General features: G+C 54.7%; 1 protein-coding gene across 6 annotated transcripts in view; it reads left to right on the top strand.

The window, feature by feature from the left end:
• Positions 1-17,447, top strand: part of Tpcn1 (two pore channel 1) — a 54,522-nt gene extending 37,075 nt beyond the window's left edge. For 4 of the 6 annotated variants that reach the window (XM_011248201.3, NM_145853.2, XM_030254513.1 and 1 more), the window contains 18 exons: positions 1,562-1,678; positions 1,989-2,113; positions 3,285-3,333; positions 3,606-3,669; positions 4,111-4,155; positions 6,290-6,346; positions 6,476-6,529; positions 7,119-7,191; positions 8,152-8,259; positions 9,078-9,149; positions 9,637-9,726; positions 10,915-11,030; positions 11,769-11,815; positions 12,326-12,394; positions 12,517-12,601; positions 13,653-13,792; positions 13,963-14,043; positions 15,380-17,447. In XM_011248201.3, coding sequence (XP_011246503.1) covers positions 1,562-1,678; positions 1,989-2,113; positions 3,285-3,333; positions 3,606-3,669; positions 4,111-4,155; positions 6,290-6,346; positions 6,476-6,529; positions 7,119-7,191; positions 8,152-8,259; positions 9,078-9,149; positions 9,637-9,726; positions 10,915-11,030; positions 11,769-11,815; positions 12,326-12,394; positions 12,517-12,601; positions 13,653-13,792; positions 13,963-14,043; positions 15,380-15,496 — 1,509 coding nt within the window. In that variant the 3' untranslated portion in view covers positions 15,497-17,447. Of the gene's footprint in view, positions 1-1,561; positions 1,679-1,988; positions 2,114-3,284; positions 3,334-3,605; positions 3,670-4,110; positions 4,156-6,289; positions 6,347-6,475; positions 6,530-7,118; positions 7,192-8,151; positions 8,260-9,077; positions 9,150-9,309; positions 9,415-9,636; positions 9,727-10,914; positions 11,031-11,768; positions 11,816-12,325; positions 12,395-12,516; positions 12,602-13,652; positions 13,793-13,962; positions 14,044-15,379 lie in introns of all 6 variants that reach the window. The other 2 variants (XR_387566.4, XR_003955646.1) reach the window with 2 other exon arrangements.
• Positions 17,448-17,455: the final 8 nt, after the last annotated feature.

Below are 17,455 nucleotides of genomic sequence, written 5' to 3'. Positions count from 1 at the left end.
AGGAGTTCAGATGGAGATTTGCGTGGGCACAGTGGACGCCCTCCTGCCCTCCCCACACGAGGCTCTCTGGAAGCACCCCAAACCCTGTTTTCACAAAGACTCCATCACACAGGCATGATGGGAGTGTGGACAGCCCCAGGAAACTTTAGGGAAAGAGGCCGGCATAGTGCTGCCAGGCTGACCGGGCAAAGCCTGTGCCTCTCAACATTCCCCTCAGGCGGGACTCTGGGATACCGATGGTCGGATGACTACAACGAGGGAAAGTCAGAGACTTTCCACGTGGCTGGCACCAAGTCAGAACACTAGAGAAGGCTTGGGCCTGGTGCTACGTGCCTATAACCCTGGCACATGGGAAGTGGAGCAGGGGGATAGCGAGTTCCAAACCAGCCATGGCTATATAGCGAGACTATGTCTCAAAATCTAAGAGAGAGGGCTCAGCAGGTAACGGCACTTTCCTACAAGCCTCACAGCCTGAGTAGGAAAGACAGACCCCCCCAAAGTTGTCCTCTGACCGCCCCCCCCACACACACACTGTAGCATGCAGAGGCATACACAGACACACACATACATGCATGTGTATGCATACAATAATTAGTTTTAGTAAGTTGGGGGGTTTTTTGGTACCCAGCCACACTCCTGTGCTTATTCTCATCTGTAGCTCATCTCTCCTTGGAGCGGTCCAGCCACAGAGCTGAGTAAATGTACGTACGACAGAGCTTGTCTGCCCACACACCCAAATGTCTTGCCTGTGCGGGCTATGGTAGAGACACACTCACCTTCCATCTGCATGGGAAGCAGTGTGTGTGAGGGTGTGTGTGTGTGGGTGGGTGTGTGTGTGTGGCGGGGGGGGGGGGGTGGCCTTAGAAGGATCAGGAGCACACACTCAGAACAGCTTTGAAAGACAGAGTGGAGAGATGGCTCAGCAGATAAGAAAACTGACTCTTCCAGAGGTCCTGCATTCAATTCCCAGCAACCACATAGCGGCTCACAACCATCTGTAATGGGACCTGATGCCCTCTTCTGGTGTGTCTGAAGACAGCGACAGTGTACTCATATACATGAAATAAATAAATCTTAAAAAAAAAAGAAAGAGTGTCACTCAGGTCTTCCCCACCCTCTGTCCCCCTCATTAATAAACTGATTTTGCTCTGGGGCAGTTCTAGAATGTTCCATTCCTGGCATGCAGGTTTTCTCCTCCCCACTATTCCTGGAGCCTTACCCGAAGCTGTGACTCACAGGAAAAGTAACCGTGGAAGGAGGAGGATGAGGCCCCAGGGTCGAAGTCCATGTGGCCTCTTCCCCAGGCCCTTCCTCTGGCCAGCTAGGGGCCAGCTATGGGGAAAGGGACAGGGCCCTGGGGAAAACCCAGCAATGGTGACTTCAGGAGAGAAATATACAAAGAGCAGCAGTTTCTTTCCTCAAGTACCCACCCCTGTCCCGAGCAGTGCAGCCCACCGTAGGCTTTCCTCAGTGAAAGCCCTGTATGGGGGACAGAGGGTGACCCCCGGATCCTGTAGGCTCACCTAGGGCGGCCAAGGACGCCATGCTTGTCCCTTTACAGCTCCTGGCCGTGGTGTTCGACACCTTCAACGACATTGAAAAGCACAAGTTCAAGTCTTTGCTGCTGCACAAACGGACCGCCATCCAGCATGCCTACGGCCTGCTTGCCAGCCAACGGGTAGGGCAGTGGGGGAGGGGTCACAGGGAGGGACTTCATTCTCTCCCCCCCCCCCCTTTGCTGCTGCACAAACGGACCGCCATCCAGCATGCCTACGGCCTGCTTGCCAGCCAACGGGTAGGGCAGTGGGGGAGGGGTCACAGGGAGGGACTTCATTCTCTCCTCCCCCCCCCCCCCCCGCCACCATTTTGGCTTGGCAGAGCTGGTGACCCTGTGGCTATTATGTTGCCTATGGGAGAAATGCAGGTCCCACCCCCAGGGACCCTGCCTCTCCCGTCCTACTGACTGCCTTCCCCTCCCTCTCTTGCAGAGGCCGGCTGGCATCTCCTACAGGCAGTTCGAAGGCTTAATGCGCTTCTACAAGCCCCGGATGAGTGCAAGGGAACGCTTCCTGACTTTCAAGGCCTTGAACCAGAGCAACACGCCTCTGCTCAGGTAAGAGCCGGGTACCAGGGGCTGGGGGGCTGGAGAGATGGCTCAGCGGTTAAGAGCACTGACTGCTCTTCTGAAGGTCCTGAGTGCAAATCCCAGCAAGCACATGTGACTCACAACCATCTGTAATGAGATCTGATGAGCTCTACTGGTGTGTCTGAAGACAGCTACAATGTATTTACATATAAATAAATAAACCTTTAAAAAAAGAGAGAGAGAGAGCGCGAGAGAGTTGGGTACCACGTCGTCGGGGCCACACAGCCAGACCTTACTGTCCTGTAGCAAAGAGGTTCTGGGCATTAGGAGGTAGGTGCAGGGAAGCCTTGGAGAGATGCAGATCACACCACGACTCTTACATGGTTGTGTTCCTTGGTAATCTCTTACAAGACACAGAAGCCAAACAGTAGTCTGTTTCAGTCCTGTTTGGTTGAAGAGAAACGTTTGAGGCTGGGTGTGCTGGTGCATGTCTCTAAGGCCTGAGGCAGGAGGATTGGAAACTTAATGCCTCCTTCAGGTATGAAAAGAATTTGAGGCCAGCTTGGACTTTTTCAGATCTTGTCAATAATAATAATAATAATAATAATAATAATAATAATAATAATAATAATAATAATACAGGAAAGGGTGAGATGGCTCAGCAGATAAAAGTGCCTTTGCCAAGTCTGACGACTTGAGTTTCATTCCTGGGACCCACATGGTAGAAGGAGAGAATCAACCCCTGAAAGTTGCCCTCTGACCTAAAGGAAAGCACACACACACACACACACACACACACACACATGCGCACCGGAGCTTGGAGGGACTGAGCTGGAGAGATGTTGGTGCTGGCCTTGAGGCCAGTAAGCACAAGGGTGCCGCCCTCTCAGCTGGGCTTCCCCTGCTGTGAAAGTGAGGGCAGCAGGCTCATTACTCTGTCATTCCGGGAGGCCTCTCTTGCCCTCAGGGGCAGCCTCTGAGGGTCAGAGGTGGTCAGTGTGGCCTGAGTCATCATAGCCCCTGGAGAACAGAGGCAGTCAGGCCACTGCAGGTGAGGGCCCTGGCTCAGGGCTAGGTCCCATAAGGTGTCCGTCTTCCTGGGAGAGGCAGCCTTGGGCAGGTGGGAGGAGCAGAGTGTGGGTGTCAACGTGTGTGACAGGCCCTGCCTGTGACCGTCCTTTCACTTTGCTTGTGACAGCCTGAAGGACTTCTATGATATTTACGAAGTCGCTGCTCTGCAGTGGAAGGTGAGTGTGTCCCTGCATCCGCATCCAGCAAGTGAGGAGGGCAGCTCAGCCTTCAATGGTCCATGGACCTCAGCCGCAACCGGAATCCAGACCGCGTGACCCAGCCTTCCCAAGGCTTCTCAGAGAGATGAGCCATATGCAAATGTGGTCCATACATGGACCCCAGATGTCCAGTTTAGCAGCAGGAGTGGGAGGCCGGGCCCTGTGGAGGTCTGGGCTAGGTTCTGGACCCTGGGCCTGACCTCTTCTCCCCTGGGTCCTCTGCACTACAGGCAAAGAGAAACAGACAGCATTGGTTTGATGAGCTCCCCCGGACAGCCTTCCTCATCTTCAAAGGTGAGTGTGTGGAACCAAGCTGGGAAAGAAGCTCAGGAAGGGCCAGGAAAGACCCTGATCAGTAATTCAAAATCCAAGGGCCAAGCGGGCACCCGTAACCGCAGCACCGCAGAGGCTCAGACAGGAAGATGGCAAGTTTGTGGTCATTCTGGACCACATAGCAAACCTCATTTCAAAAACTAAGTAAAAGTGCGTTAAGACTGACAGATGCCTGCAGTTCTTCATGGGATAGTCACTTTTCAGTCAAGGGCTAGGTTTGTTTGCTTTTGAGACAGGGTTTCTCTGCATAGCCTTGGCTGTCCCGGAACTCACTCTGTAGACCAGGCTGCCCTCGAACTCAGAGATCTGCCTGCCTCTGCCTCCTGAGTGCTGAGTGCTAGGGCACCCATGCCCAGCCTACCTTGGACCCTCTAACCTTTACATTTTCTTCTCTTCAAACAGGGATTAACATCCTTGTGAATTCCAAGGCCTTCCAGTATTTCATGTGTAAGTGTGACCCATCGCAGCTCTGGGCCCCTGTCCTCCTGAGCCCTTCATTCTTGAAGGTAGAGAGACAAACAATCCAGAAAACGCCAAGCACTGGATTCTGTCCCCAGTACTTCTCAAAAAAAAAAAAAAAAAAAAAAAAAAAAGCAAAATTCTGAGATCGAGGCACGCCCAGATCACCAAACTTATTATGTGCAGAAGTGATCACGTGTGGTTGCTTCCTGGCCCCCTGCTCCCTTCAGTCCCTCACTTCAGTTCTGGGTCTCTGTTGCAGACCCCAGTCCTCTGGGACCACAGTGTTGATAGGGTCCCTCCTGTTTAAGGACGCTTCCTCAGCAGATATGAGTCTGTCACTATGCTTAGTTAAGGAAGTGGGTCTGTTTTCGCTCTGCCTGTCCCCCTACATACCTAAGTCCTTTTAATTTGGAACTTCAGTGCAGAGTCCTATGGTGATGTGGTACTCATAGCAACATGTAATTCTCAACATGTAAGCCAGTTGGGGAGCGGGGAACCTAGGAGAGTGTGGTAGCTCATGACTGTAGTCCCAGCACTCGGGAGGCTGAGTGATTGTCACAAGTTCGAGGCCAGCCTGGCCCAACACCAAGCTCTTATCTGAAGGAAAAAAAAATTCAAGGGCTGGAAATAGCACTTGGTGGTAGAGTGTTCACTGGCCATGCAGGAAGTCCCTGGTTCCCCCAGCATCTCGCGGAGTTAGCAGAGCAACTGTTCAAGTCCCCAGCACATCTCACTTACTTGACAGCCAGAAGGGGCTGGGTGGGGCAGTGCCCTCAGGAAGCTCTCTGACTTCTTCTGAGAAGAAATAATGATCAGTGGCCACAGTCTGAGGGATAGAGGGCTCACTGCCTGGCCCTGACTGTCCCCGGGGCTTTCTGCAGACACCGCCCGGGTTTTGTTTGTTTATTCACTATTGACTTAGTGCTTATTGGTGAAGGTGATCATTTTATTCTGAGGTCTGATTGAAAGTGTGGAGGCAGAAACCCCTAGAAACACACCTCCCCTGTAGATTTTCTTTGAGTAGCCTTGGCTGTCCTGGAGCTAGCTCTGTAGACCAGGCTGGCCTTGAACTCACAAAAAATCTGCCTGCCTCTGCCTCCTAAGTGCTGGGATCAAAGGTGTGAGTCACCACGGCCCAGCTGGTGCTTCAGATTTTCAACCCCAGGGATTTTTTTTTACCTGACCCCACTACTCTGACATTTCTTGATTCACAATCTTAACCTGAAGGTCCCCAGCAGCGCAAGCATGTGTGACCTTTGTCCCAGGGTCCCAGCAGCAGCCCCACCACAGGACTGGGTCAGCTGGAGTGTCACCTAGGGACACTTTGCTTAGTGTGCGTCAGGCCCACAGAGAAAGTTCCTTTCTCTATATGTGGGCAGGTTGCCAGACCTTTTCTTGTTCTGAGACAGGCTCTCACTGTATAGCCCTGGCTGGTCTGGAACTCACAGAAATACCCCTGTCTCCGATTTCCCAGGTGTGGGGATGAAAGGTGTATGTCACTATACTGCCCATCTTTATTTCATTTTATTTCAGATCTTTAGGGCTTCCCTGATCTCACTGAACTTCATATCACAATTCCATAGCATATTTATATGGCTTCAAATCATACTTTTAGAACAAAATATGTTCAAGTAAGGTATAGAGACTATCCTATACCCCCCCCCCCCCAGTGGCTGACTTATATTTTGGCTTATTTTTCTGTTGTTTAAAAGCTTTAAGAGGGGCTGGAGAGATGGCTCAGCGGTTAAGAGCACTGACTGCTCTTCCCAGAGGTCCTGAGTTCAAATCCCAGCAACCACATGGTGGCTCACGACCATCTGTAATGAGATCTGATGCCCTCTTCTGGTGTGCCTGAAGACAGCTTCAGTGTGCTCATAAATAAAATAAATAAATCTTTAAAAGCTTTAAGAAGGTCAGCCACTCCTTCTTGTTTCCCGAAGGGATTCCCTGGTTGATGCTGGTCCACAGTGAGAGCCCTAAGCAGAAGTGGGAATCCTTCAATAATGATGTGTGCTCCCTCCACCCCCCCCCCGTTCACTCCCCAGGGGGGTCCTGCCCATAGCCCTGCAGGCCGGCTGACCCATCCCTCTGACTCCCTCTCATGGCTTCTCTATCCCAGACTTGGTGGTGGCTGTCAACGGTGTCTGGATCCTGGTGGAGACATTCATGTTGAAAGGTGAGCTCCACCTGGGACCCCTCCCTGCTTTACCCAGAGCCCCCCCCCCCCGCTTTACCCAGAGGCCCCTCCCCCCCCCCCCCCCCGGCTGACTGGAACCACCACGTCTGCCACTTCTCTGTCTTCTAGGTGGGAATTTCACCTCAAAGCATGTGCCCTGGAGTTACCTCGTGTTTCTTACCAGTAAGTGTGCTGCCTGACTCTGCCTGGCTGCCGGCTTAACCCAACTGGAGGGTTTCGATTGGCTACAGCATTTAATAGCCCTTCCCTAAAACAACCTGGAAGGACCCCCATCTTAGAGGTTTAGTCTGACCCCTTTACCCTGCTTTCAATCCATGTACTTTAAAAAAAAAAGATTTATTTATTCATTTTATGTATGAGCACACTGAAGCTATCTTCAGACACACCAGAAGAGGGCATCAGATCCTATTACAGATGGTTATGAGCCACCATGTGGTTGCTGTGAATTGAACTCAGGACCTCTGGAAGAGCAGTCAGTGCTCTTAACGGCTGAGCCATCTCTCTAGTCCAACCCATGTACTTCTTACTGGCCCCTGGTCATACAACGTGATCCACCATGTATCAGCCTTGCTTCTAGCTGGCCCCCACCATGTCCCTCAGTTTTACCTCTAGCTGGCCCCCCGACATGTCACTCAGCCTGGCCTCTAGCTGTCCCCTCAACATGTCCCTCAGCCTGGCTTCTAGCTGGCCTTCTCCCCCAGTGGGCTGGGAAGAGCCCAGATCAGCCCCTGTTTTCTCCCTCTTGTCTTAGTCTATGGAGTTGAACTGTTCATGAAGGTGGCTGGCCTGGGCCCTGTGGAGTACCTGTCCTCTGGATGGAACCTGTGAGTAGAGCACACGGTCACCCTGAGGCAGAGGTGTCCATGTCGGCTGTCCTCCCCACAACCAAAGGGCAGGTGGCTCTGGGGACACCCCTGGAGGTGCAGAGGACAGCAAGATCTGTCTGCCTGTGATCCAAGACCATTCTGGTGATCTTACCTAAAGTCTCTGGGGCCACCCACACAAGTCCCCATTGATCCCCACTGTCCCCAGAGCTGGCTCTTCCTAGTCTCAAACCTCGTCTCTTTCACAAGGGCCACAGAAGGTGTCTCCTCCCCTTGGCTGGCAGTGGGAAAAAGCCACAGGGTAGAGCCGGTGTGGCAGAGCCTGTGTGGCAAAACCAGACCACACTCACGAGGACTTGGATCATCAAAATATAACGAGCTAGAGCGGGAAGAAATCAGGGTGGCAGGGCCCCACTGTCATCTCCACTTAGGGTAGGGTTGAGGGCTTATCCCTTGAACCCAGAAGTCCAAATTCTGCCTAGGCAACACAGAGACACCATATCAAAGCGGATACACACACACACACACACACACACACACACAGAGAGAGGAGCAAAAGACAAATGAGCTACAAGTTTGCATGTCACACGTGAGGGTCCCATGCCAGGCACCATGCCGCACAAGAAGAGTGGGGCCCGTGCCTGCCTGGTGTGTCTTGAGTCCTGCCTTCAGTTTCTCAGTGTGGCCAGCAATCTTGGGACTACCGAGGCCAAGGCTTCTGCCCTGTCCTTAGAGTAGCATACCGTCCACTGAGGCAGTTTCCAGGCACATACGTCCCCCGGGGTCGGAACACCCAAGGGTGACTCTCAGACTTGAGCACACCTGGCAGGCGCAAGCCCCACTGTATGCTGTGGCCGGTCAGGTCGCCATGGAAGCCAGCTAAGAGCAGGACTGCAGGAGGGGATTGTGGAGGGGAAACCTGGACTGTCACCGACAAACTGGCTCCTTCCCCCGCCCCAGGTTCGATTTCTCGGTCACGGCATTCGCCTTCCTGGGACTGCTCGCACTGACGCTCAACATGGAACCCTTCTATTTCATTGTGGTCCTGCGTCCCCTTCAGCTGCTGAGGTGACCTGCAGGGCTTGGGGAGTGGGTAATGGGTGGGCACTGAGGGCTGAGGACTCTTGGGATTAGCCCATGAGATTTTGCCAGCTGCTGGCAGGGGGCCCCCCATCTTTAGCCTGAGCTATTAAGGATAGGGGCACACAGTGCTCTCGATGGGCAGAACGGCCCAGCCTGCAGCCCAGGGAGAGCCACACTGCCTACTTGCCCAGTCGTTAGTCAGGGTATCTTACCTTTGAGGGACTGGAGGGATGTCCCTGGTGGTCACTTGTTCCTGTTTCAACCTATGTTCCTGGGCACTTTGTTCCCGCTGCTCGGCTTTTTCGGGTCCCAGTGGGGTTCCACTTACATAGATACGCCTTCCTCGGGGCTTGGGCTTTTGGAGACTCAGAAGTCAGGGCTGCCGTGTCTGCCTACCATGTCCCCACTCTGCCTTTCCTTCCAGGCCAACTAGAGCTGTTGATTGATTGTGCACCCCATTTCCTGAGCTTGTCCCAGTTGTGCATCCCATTTCCCGAGCTTGTCATGTTACCTGAGCTGCTGGCTTCATCTGTCCACTCCAGTAGGGGACTTGATGCATTTTTTTTTAAAACCAGTATGACATGATGAGTCTAGCCCAGTCTGTGCCCCAGTGTCCCAGGACTGTCCCATCCAGTGCCACAGTTTATGAGTCCCCAGGGAAGTGAGCTCAGCTGCGCAAGTTTCTCAGCCTTGTCTTGCCGTGGGGAGAGGAGGGCTTACAAGGTTCTGGCCCATCTGAGGAAGGGGCAGTGTGGCCATGCCCCTGCCTCTGCAGTCCCAGCAACACTGTTCTCGTCGTTCAGGTTATTTAAACTGAAGAAACGCTACCGCAACGTGTTGGACACCATGTTTGAGCTGCTGCCGCGGATGGCCAGGTACTGCCCACCTCTTGGCCCGCAGGTCCAGGCCGCACTAGGCTCATGTAGGGGTCCGGGGAAATGGGAACAAGGAGGAATCTCAGGAAGGCCGGATTCAGGGGCTTGGGGGTGGTCTTCAAAGAGACAGAAATCTGGAATCTGCGGGTCCCTTTGGCAGCACTGGCCTGGCTGAACTGTCTAGCGGGGAGGGCAGGGAGCTGTCGACTTACCACCTGTGTCTACGTTCACAGGTAAGGGGTCACCTGTGAGCCTACCTTCACAGGTAAGGGGTGCATCTCTGGTCAAGGGGCATCTGTCCCTAGCGTCCCCCACCGTGAGCCACGCGGCCCCTCCCCTGCAGACACTTTGTGACTGTCACTCGGCCAAGGCTAGGGGCATGCCTCCCGCAGTCAGTGCCGGGAGACCAGGGGAGACCAGGACGCGCTGCAGCTGCCCCCGTCCCCTCCCTCCCGCCCTGACCGCCCCTGTCCCTCTGCCTCCCCAGCCTTGGCCTCACGCTGCTCACCTTCTACTATTCCTTCGCCATCGTGGGCATGGAGTTCTTCAACGGGCGGCTGACCCCCAACTGCTGCAAGTGAGTGGCCCGGAAGGCTCTGGGCCTGCCCAGCATGGGCTTTACTGCTAGGCTGGGCACAAGGAGCTGAATGACAGTGTGGGAGCCAGCGTCACTCATCCCTAGCTCAGGCCTCAGTCGATACACCCCCTCCCCAGAACCAGAGCAGCCCTCATCCCTGATAGGCCCCAGGAGACACCGAGACCTGGCAAGAGACCAGAGAGATGACACATGGCAAGAAGGTCGCAGGGCTGAGGGGTGAAGAGAGAGGGTGACACCTCTGTGGCCCTTCCCCTTCTCCTCCCCTCCAAAAGGAAATGAGCATGATCCACCATCGCTGTGTCCAGTTATGACTGCCCGCGCAGCCTTGGCTCTGATAGGCTACCAGTGACCCTTGTATGTATCCAGCAGACGGCTGCACCGAGAGCCCTGTTGTCGTCAGGGTTTCTATTCCTGCGCAAACATCACGACCAAGAAACGAGTTGGGGAGGAAAGGGTTTTTTCAGCTTACACTTTCCACACTGCTGTTTATCACCAAAGGAAGTCAGGACTGGAATTCAAGTAGGTCAGGAAGCAGAAGCTGATGCAGAGGCCATGGAGGGGTGCTGCTTACTGGCTTGCTTCCCCTGGCTTGTTCAGCTTGCTCTCTTATAGAACCCCAGACTACCAGCCCAAAGATGACACCACACACAATGGGCCCTCCTGCCTTGATCACTAAGTGAGAAAATGCCTTACAGCTGGATCTCATGGAGGCATTTCCCCATGGAGTTCTCTGTGATAACTCCAGCTTGTGTCAGGCTGACACACAGAACCAGCCAGTACGAGCCCATAACAATGGTCACCATAGCACATTCTAGTCCTCCATCATGGTCCATGTACCTATCAGGCTGATGACACAGGACACAGCCTTGCTAGTGAGCTCCCTTGTGTTGTGGGCACCTAACTCTTACAAATGGCAGAGGAGTATAAAGCTGGAGTGTGGCAAAGAGGGTCCCATCCAAGTGGAGCAACTGGGTCAAAGCAAGGACGCATGGGTAGTGATCCAGAGGCCCCCATCTTACCACCTCCCCCTCCTGATGGTGCATGAGGCAGGATACAGGTGGCTCAGAGAGGCAAGGAGACCCCTAGCCAGACCTTGGTTTGCATTCTTGTCCCAGGGAAGGTGGTTAGTCATCTTGTAACCCTCCTGCCCTCTTGTCTCCTCGTTAGCACCAGCACAGTGGCCGACGCCTACCGGTTCATCAACCACACTGTGGGCAATAAGACCAAGGTAGAGGAAGGCTACTACTATCTCAACAACTTTGACAACATCCTCAACAGCTTCGGTGAGTGAGTCCTAGAGGGTATTCCCGGCCTTAGTCCGGCTCAGAGTTGCTGTAAGGCCTCCCTCCTTCCCTGGCTCCTTGGGAGCCCTTCCTGGGGTCCTTCTTTTTTTTTTTTTTTTCTTTAAAGTTTATTTTATGTATATGAGCACATTCTTGCTCCCTTCAGACCTGCCAGAAGAGGGCATCAGATCCCATCACAGATGGTTGTGAGCCACCATGTGGTTGCTGGGAATTGAACCTTTGGAAGAGCAGTCAGTGCTCTTAACCACTGAGCCATCTCTTCAGCCCCACTGGGGGTCCCTTCTACAGCAATGCTGTGCGATTGTAGGGCAGGCAGATCCAGGCTTGCCTAGGCACCAGACCTCACAGTGACAGAGAGATAAGAGGCCCTTGCTGGAGGGCTGCTGTGTCAGCATGGCATGGTGTGCCTCAGTGCCAGCAGGGGTTATAGGGCAGGGATGCTGCCATTTCAATAGCCATGCAGCCTCTGACAGGTCCCGGGGCTCCTCTCTGCTCCCTGGTTCCTTTTGAAAGCTAGATGATGGGAGGCTAACCCCATGCAGGGCGTGGCCTCTCCTCAATACCAGCCTTAGCCTGAGATAGCCCGCCATGGGCTCTTTAGTCAAAGGGCATCCCTTTTGGGGGAGAGGTTGGGTGGCAGGCCTCCTTGCAAACAGTTACGAAGGGACTGAGGGGGGCTTTGACATTGGCCTGAGGCTACCCCCTCTTCCCCTGCAGTGACCTTGTTTGAGCTCACCGTTGTCAACAATTGGTACATCATCATGGTAAGCTCTGCCCCCTCCCCCCAACACACACACATGATTTCTCTTCCCATCCTCACAGAATGTGGGGTCCTTTATCATGCTCTAGTGGAAGCCTCCCTGTGCCCCCTGACAGGCTCTGGGTATCTGACTATTGGTCAGCAGTGTGCCACGCCAGGCCTTGTGGTGTGAACCCGTTGTTGTCAGCTGCTTGGGAGGCTGAGGCAAGAGTCCACGACTCTAAAATAAAGCAAAGAGAGTATTGGGGGGGGTGTTTCTTCCTACCACCCCACCTCCCATTCCATAAATTCTCTCCTGCTGGAGACTCTCTGTGCTGGCCTAGGCTCCAGTCAGCCATGCAGGAGAGGGCTGGGGTCTGATGCTACTACAGAAAGACACACTCAGATCAGAGGATCAAGAGGCCCTTGCCTCAGGGCCTCACGCCCCCAGGGAGGGCCTGGGCTGACAGACACAGAAGACGGTGGCCATGCTGCCCACAAACTCACTCACTCACTCACTGACTGCCCCCTCCAGGAAGGCGTCACCTCGCAGACGTCCCACTGGAGCCGCCTGTACTTCATGACCTTTTACATAGTGACCATGGTAGGTGTCGCCACAGCCATGCTCGCCCCTACCCCTACCCCTGTCCCCGTCCCTGTCCGAGGAAGGGCCTCATCTAATGGGGCCACGACCCCCCCACACACACACTGCCTCTCTCCGGCCAGGTGGTGATGACCATTATCGTGGCCTTCATCCTGGAGGCCTTCGTCTTCCGCATGAACTACAGCCGCAAGAGCCAGGACTCGGAAGGTCTGTAAGGGTGTCATGTCCAGAGCGCTGTCTGCCCCACTGTCTGTCTCCTGGGCCTTGCGGTCTCTACACAGCAGCTCAGTTTCTGTGTTTGCCTTGTCTGTCCAGGTCTCATTTGTATCTGTGGTTAGAAATCTAATGGAAAAATGCCCACGGTTCCTAAATGTATAACAAGTAGCTGCCATCCCTTGATCCTGCCGTGGAAGGAGCTGCCCATTATCTCCCTCCCAACCCTGTACAGACTCTGACTAGTGCTTACTTGGAGCCAGGGCAGAGGGACAGCCAAGTCCTGTCAGCCAGTGCCCCGTTTCCCTATACTACACCCCCAGCTTGCGACTCCCGGCATGAGACTTCGGTGCAGCCGCCTTTCTCTGTAATACACTCAGACCACCACAGATTCCCCATTCCGGCCGTGAACAGTTCAAGGCAGAGGTGGACAGCGTCCCTTCTGCAGCCCAGTGGCCTGGCTGTGCTCGCTGCTTCCTGCATGCACAGCCTGTCTTCACACTTAGCTGCGCGGCGGCTCAGTGTTGCTGTGCGCAGCATGTACAAAGACCCCCCCCCCCGGGGCTTGCAACCCCGAACTGAAGAAAGGAAAGGAATCCAAGAGCAGAGAAGACCTCCCGTTCCCTCCCTGTTGTTAAATCGGTGTGATTTTATATATGCACACCAACGTGTATGATTAGAGTCCGTCTTGCTATATAAATGGTCCTCAAATCTCTGCATCCTCGATGAAGCCTGACGCTTTTCTGTTTTTCTTGGAGACCTTCTCTTCAAGCCTCTCTCTGTGAGATGGGTGCTCATGTAACCCCGGGCTGGCCTCAGACTTGCTAAGCAGCCAAGGCCGGGCTTGAGGTGGTCCATCTACTCTCCGTACCCTAATTCTGAGATTACCACACCCTGCTCTCCCTGATGCCCTGTGTCCCTGCAAGCGGTTGGCTAGACATAGTACCTTCCTGACGCACACACCCTGTTAGTGAGGGGAGGGAGAGGAAGGAATCACTGCTTGGGAGGGAAAGCAGTTATGGGACCTGGCTCTCCCCACCCTCAGTGGACAGTGGCATCGTCATCGAGAAGGAAATGTCCAAGGAGGAGCTTATGGCCGTCCTGGAGCTTTATCGTGAGGAGCGAGGCACCTCCTCTGACGTGACCCGGCTGCTGGACACCCTCTCTCAGATGGAGAAATACCAGGTAAGGGGCCACAGGCTCTGCAGATTGCGGAGGGGGCGGGGCCTGCCACTTCAAGCCGGTGGCACCCACGCAGAAACGTCAATAGGATAGGAGCAGCAGCCTCCGTGGCCCACCCCTAGGTGAGTCCATGCCACACACACACACACTCCATAGCCTCCATTCCTCCCTAGCAAAATTCCATGGTGTTTCTGGGACGGCGATCGAGAACCAAAAGTGACCTGAGTCTGAAGATGTACCAGGAGGAGATCCAGGTAGGGGCTGGTGCCCTGGGAGGCCCCCTTCTGGTGGAGGGCTCGGAAAGGTCCCATGTCCTCCATGGAGCTAAGGACCGAGGCCCTTGGCAGCCCCCATGCTGATGCATCTTTTGATACTTTGCCGCATTCCTGGGTGGCCGCTCTTCCATCCTGTCCACTGCATGGCCATGCTGCCCCTTGAGGGTGCCCAGTGCCCCCAGTGGATCTTTCTAGAGATTTGAGTGACAGGAGGAGAGAGACCAGGGCCCCTGCAAGACCTGCTGCCTCTTCCTGCCCCTGTTGCCTGATGGGATTAAGCTCAGAGTTTTGACTTGGGGCCTTTTGATTTTAAGAAGGATAAGGTCAATTTCCTTCCTTCCTTCCTTCCTTCCTTCCTTCCTTCCTTCCTTCCTTTCTTCCTTCCTTCCTTCCTTCCTTCCTTCCTTCCTTCCTTCCTTCCTTCCTTCCCCTCCACCACCTCCCAGTCTTCCCATACCAGCAGCTGTTAAAAGTGTAAGCACCACGTGGGTCGCCACTAAGTCTTTCCAGCAGAACCCCAAGGCATGAGCCCTGCTTCTCTGGGGTCTCTGGGATTTCCTCTGCGGCAGCTTCATTATCACAAGACGTTTCAGTTGGCTCCCTTATATATGTGGAGGCCACTGAGCCTTGTGTCACTGATAGACCCCACCTCCACCCCCCAAGTGACACAACAGTCTGTGCCTGGCAGAGCAGTGGTGGCAACTGCCCAGGAGCACTTGGGCACCTAGAGGCCAGGCCACCTGCATCCTCTCCCAACCTGCCCAGCCTCTCTGGTGTCAGTTCCCCCCCCCCCCCCGCTAATGAGGGCAGAGCATTGGGCTGTCTCTGGAGAATTCTTTAAGCTCTCACAGTCTGGTCTGTGGCTTGGGTTTTGTTTCTTTAAATATGGGGGAGCTGTTTAACGCTCGCCCTACCAGAGTGCCCCAGACCCTGGAAGTAGGTGGCTTTCTGGGGAAGCTGGGAGGTTAAGAGCCTATGAGTTTCTGATGTGACCCATCGAAGGGCAGCAGCAGTGTCTGAGCCTGGGACCTGGCCTCCTCCAGAGCCTGTGTGTGGCCTGGCTCAGGCCTCTAACCGGTTTTTGTAGCTTTTTCCTCTATTGGTGGCCATTGTCTGTATCCCCAGGTTTGTGTTTGGGTGGTGACCTCAGTGGGTAGGCCTGGCTCTGCCTCTGCTGCTCCCCTCCCCCCCAAGCAGAGGTTCTTCCGCTCTCCCTCCCTTCCCCCCCCACCTGTGTGTCCCTCACACTGGCTGGGAGAGCTGGAGAGTTGGCAAGCGAGCGAACCACCCTCAGCAGCGCCCGCCTCTTCCCTAGGAGTGGTACGAGGAGCATGCCCGGGAACAGGAGCAGCAGAAGCTCAGGGGCAGCGTGCCCGGCCCTGCAGCCCAGCAGCCCCCTGGCAGTCGCCAGCGCTCCCAGACTGTCACCTAGCTGGGTTTCGTCAAGCCAGCCTCTTCTATGCAATAACACCATAGTATTATGTACTAGGACGTATGGGAACCATGTGTGTATGTAGACACACTCATATATATGCACATATTTACACAGAGACAGAAAAGAGACTATAGCCAGGGTCCGTTCCAGCCACCTCGCTCTGTCTTCCTGAGCTCCAGAAATAACCAGCTTAGGCTGGAGGCCCAGGCCTGGCGGAGCTCTCGTCCTACCATGGAAAACTCTGGAAGCCCTCTGCTCAAGAAGCCCCTTAAATAGGCTATCTCGTCTCAGCAATGCCGGCTTTCCCCGGGGAGGGATGGGGGGAGCTTGACCGCCTCCCTACTGCGGCCTCCAGCTTCGTCCCTACCTGAACCCCAGCCAACACAGGTGTCTGTGTCTGGTATGAGGATCAAAACCACTAGGAAGAAACCCCACACCCTGCAGGATGACATCTATCAATGACAAAAGTGTTAGAAGGTTCCCTTGAGGGAGACAGAAGAGCTTACTCTCTCAGGCTCCCAGTCCTTTCTTGTTGCTGGAACCCTACCACAACTCCCCCACCCCCACCCCCGGGAACCCCCACCCCCACCCCCGGCAGGATCCCTCCATGCAGGAGAAAGCCAACCAGAGGCCCTGGGAATTTGACTTGCTCAGGGGAGTTCATTTGAACTGGTGCTGAAGGCAGCCCCCCTCACCAACCACACTTTCACACTGCCTCCTCCAAGATTCTCATAAGCTAGGTGGGTAGGGGTGGCGAGTCAGGTCAGGTGACTTGTGGGAGTTCTTTTGAGGCCACCATAGTATATGGTGGCAGAGCGATGGAGCCCTGCTGTGTTGTCCACAAGGGGCTGAAGGTGGGCAGGGCCCGAAGTTGCCTAGCACCCCCACCCCCCCACCCCTGCGCACTCCCTCCAGGCTAACCTGGCCTTCCAAACCTGCTGTTGCTTGGGAGTTGGAGTGGGCAGGCACAGCCCCCCCCTCCTGTTCTCCCAGCCGCAGAACCAGGGGTCAAGCTGGAAAGCGGATGTTTTTACTTTAAATAAAGCACAGTTGCCCCCCCCCCCCCAATACATACACTATCCCCCAGGAAAAACCTCTGGTTTCCACAGAGAGTCAGGAGACTGGCCAAGTCCCTTCCACTTCAAAGAGCTCTTGGCCTCCACTTGGACTCCAGTTCCCAACCCTGAGAAGCAGTTTCATTTCCATAGCCGGTTGCCTTAGCTTCTTTGTGTGTGAGGGGCATTTTGGAAGCAGAAAGAGGGGAGGCCTATAAAGAGGGCGGTGGGGGGGGGGAGGCTCTGAGCAACTGCCTGGTTCTAGGCCCCTTCCTCTACCCCAGGTACCCTCAGCCTAGGGGAGCAGGCTCAGGTGGAAGGGACTGGTCTTGGGCCCCATGTAGAGGTACTAAAACCCCTGGGTCTAGCACATACCAGCCAGGTGCCTGAGCAAGACAGGGCCCTCAGGCCAAACTGTAGCCCCACAGAGTCACCTTTGAGCACACACCAAGCTGACCCTCAAACTTGCTAGCCAGGCAGGGAACAGACTGTGTCGCCCAGGGCTGTAAGCTGAGACCCCTGGGATCCCTGTCTAAGCTAGATGCCCCTTCCCTCCATTCAGCAGAGTGAGAACTAGTGGCTCCGTGTCACAGCCTAGCAGGGGCAGCTACGGAACCACCACGCTGCTTCTCCCGAGTGGGGATAGGGCACTCTGTGGGAACCACCACGCTGCTTCTCCCGAGTGGGGATAGGGCACTCTGTGGGAACAGTGTCCGGCCCCTCCCTCTCGCTTCTCCACCCCCTCCACCCCAGCCTTACTCCACACCGTGCAGACAATCATTTTGTATGGGTTAAGAGCCACGTCGTCGGAAGGTTTTATACAGTGATTTGTTACCTAGGAACGCACTGTGCCCAGATTTCTGGTGTGCCAATAAAAGAGCCTCTGCTTTATAGACCCGGC

Source organism: Mus musculus, chromosome 5 (genome assembly GCF_000001635.26).
Source record: "Mus musculus strain C57BL/6J chromosome 5, GRCm38.p6 C57BL/6J".
Taxonomy (NCBI): Eukaryota; Metazoa; Chordata; class Mammalia; order Rodentia; family Muridae; genus Mus; species Mus musculus.
The sequence above is the reverse complement of the archived record's forward strand: the minus strand, read 5'-3'. Positions and strand labels throughout refer to the sequence as shown.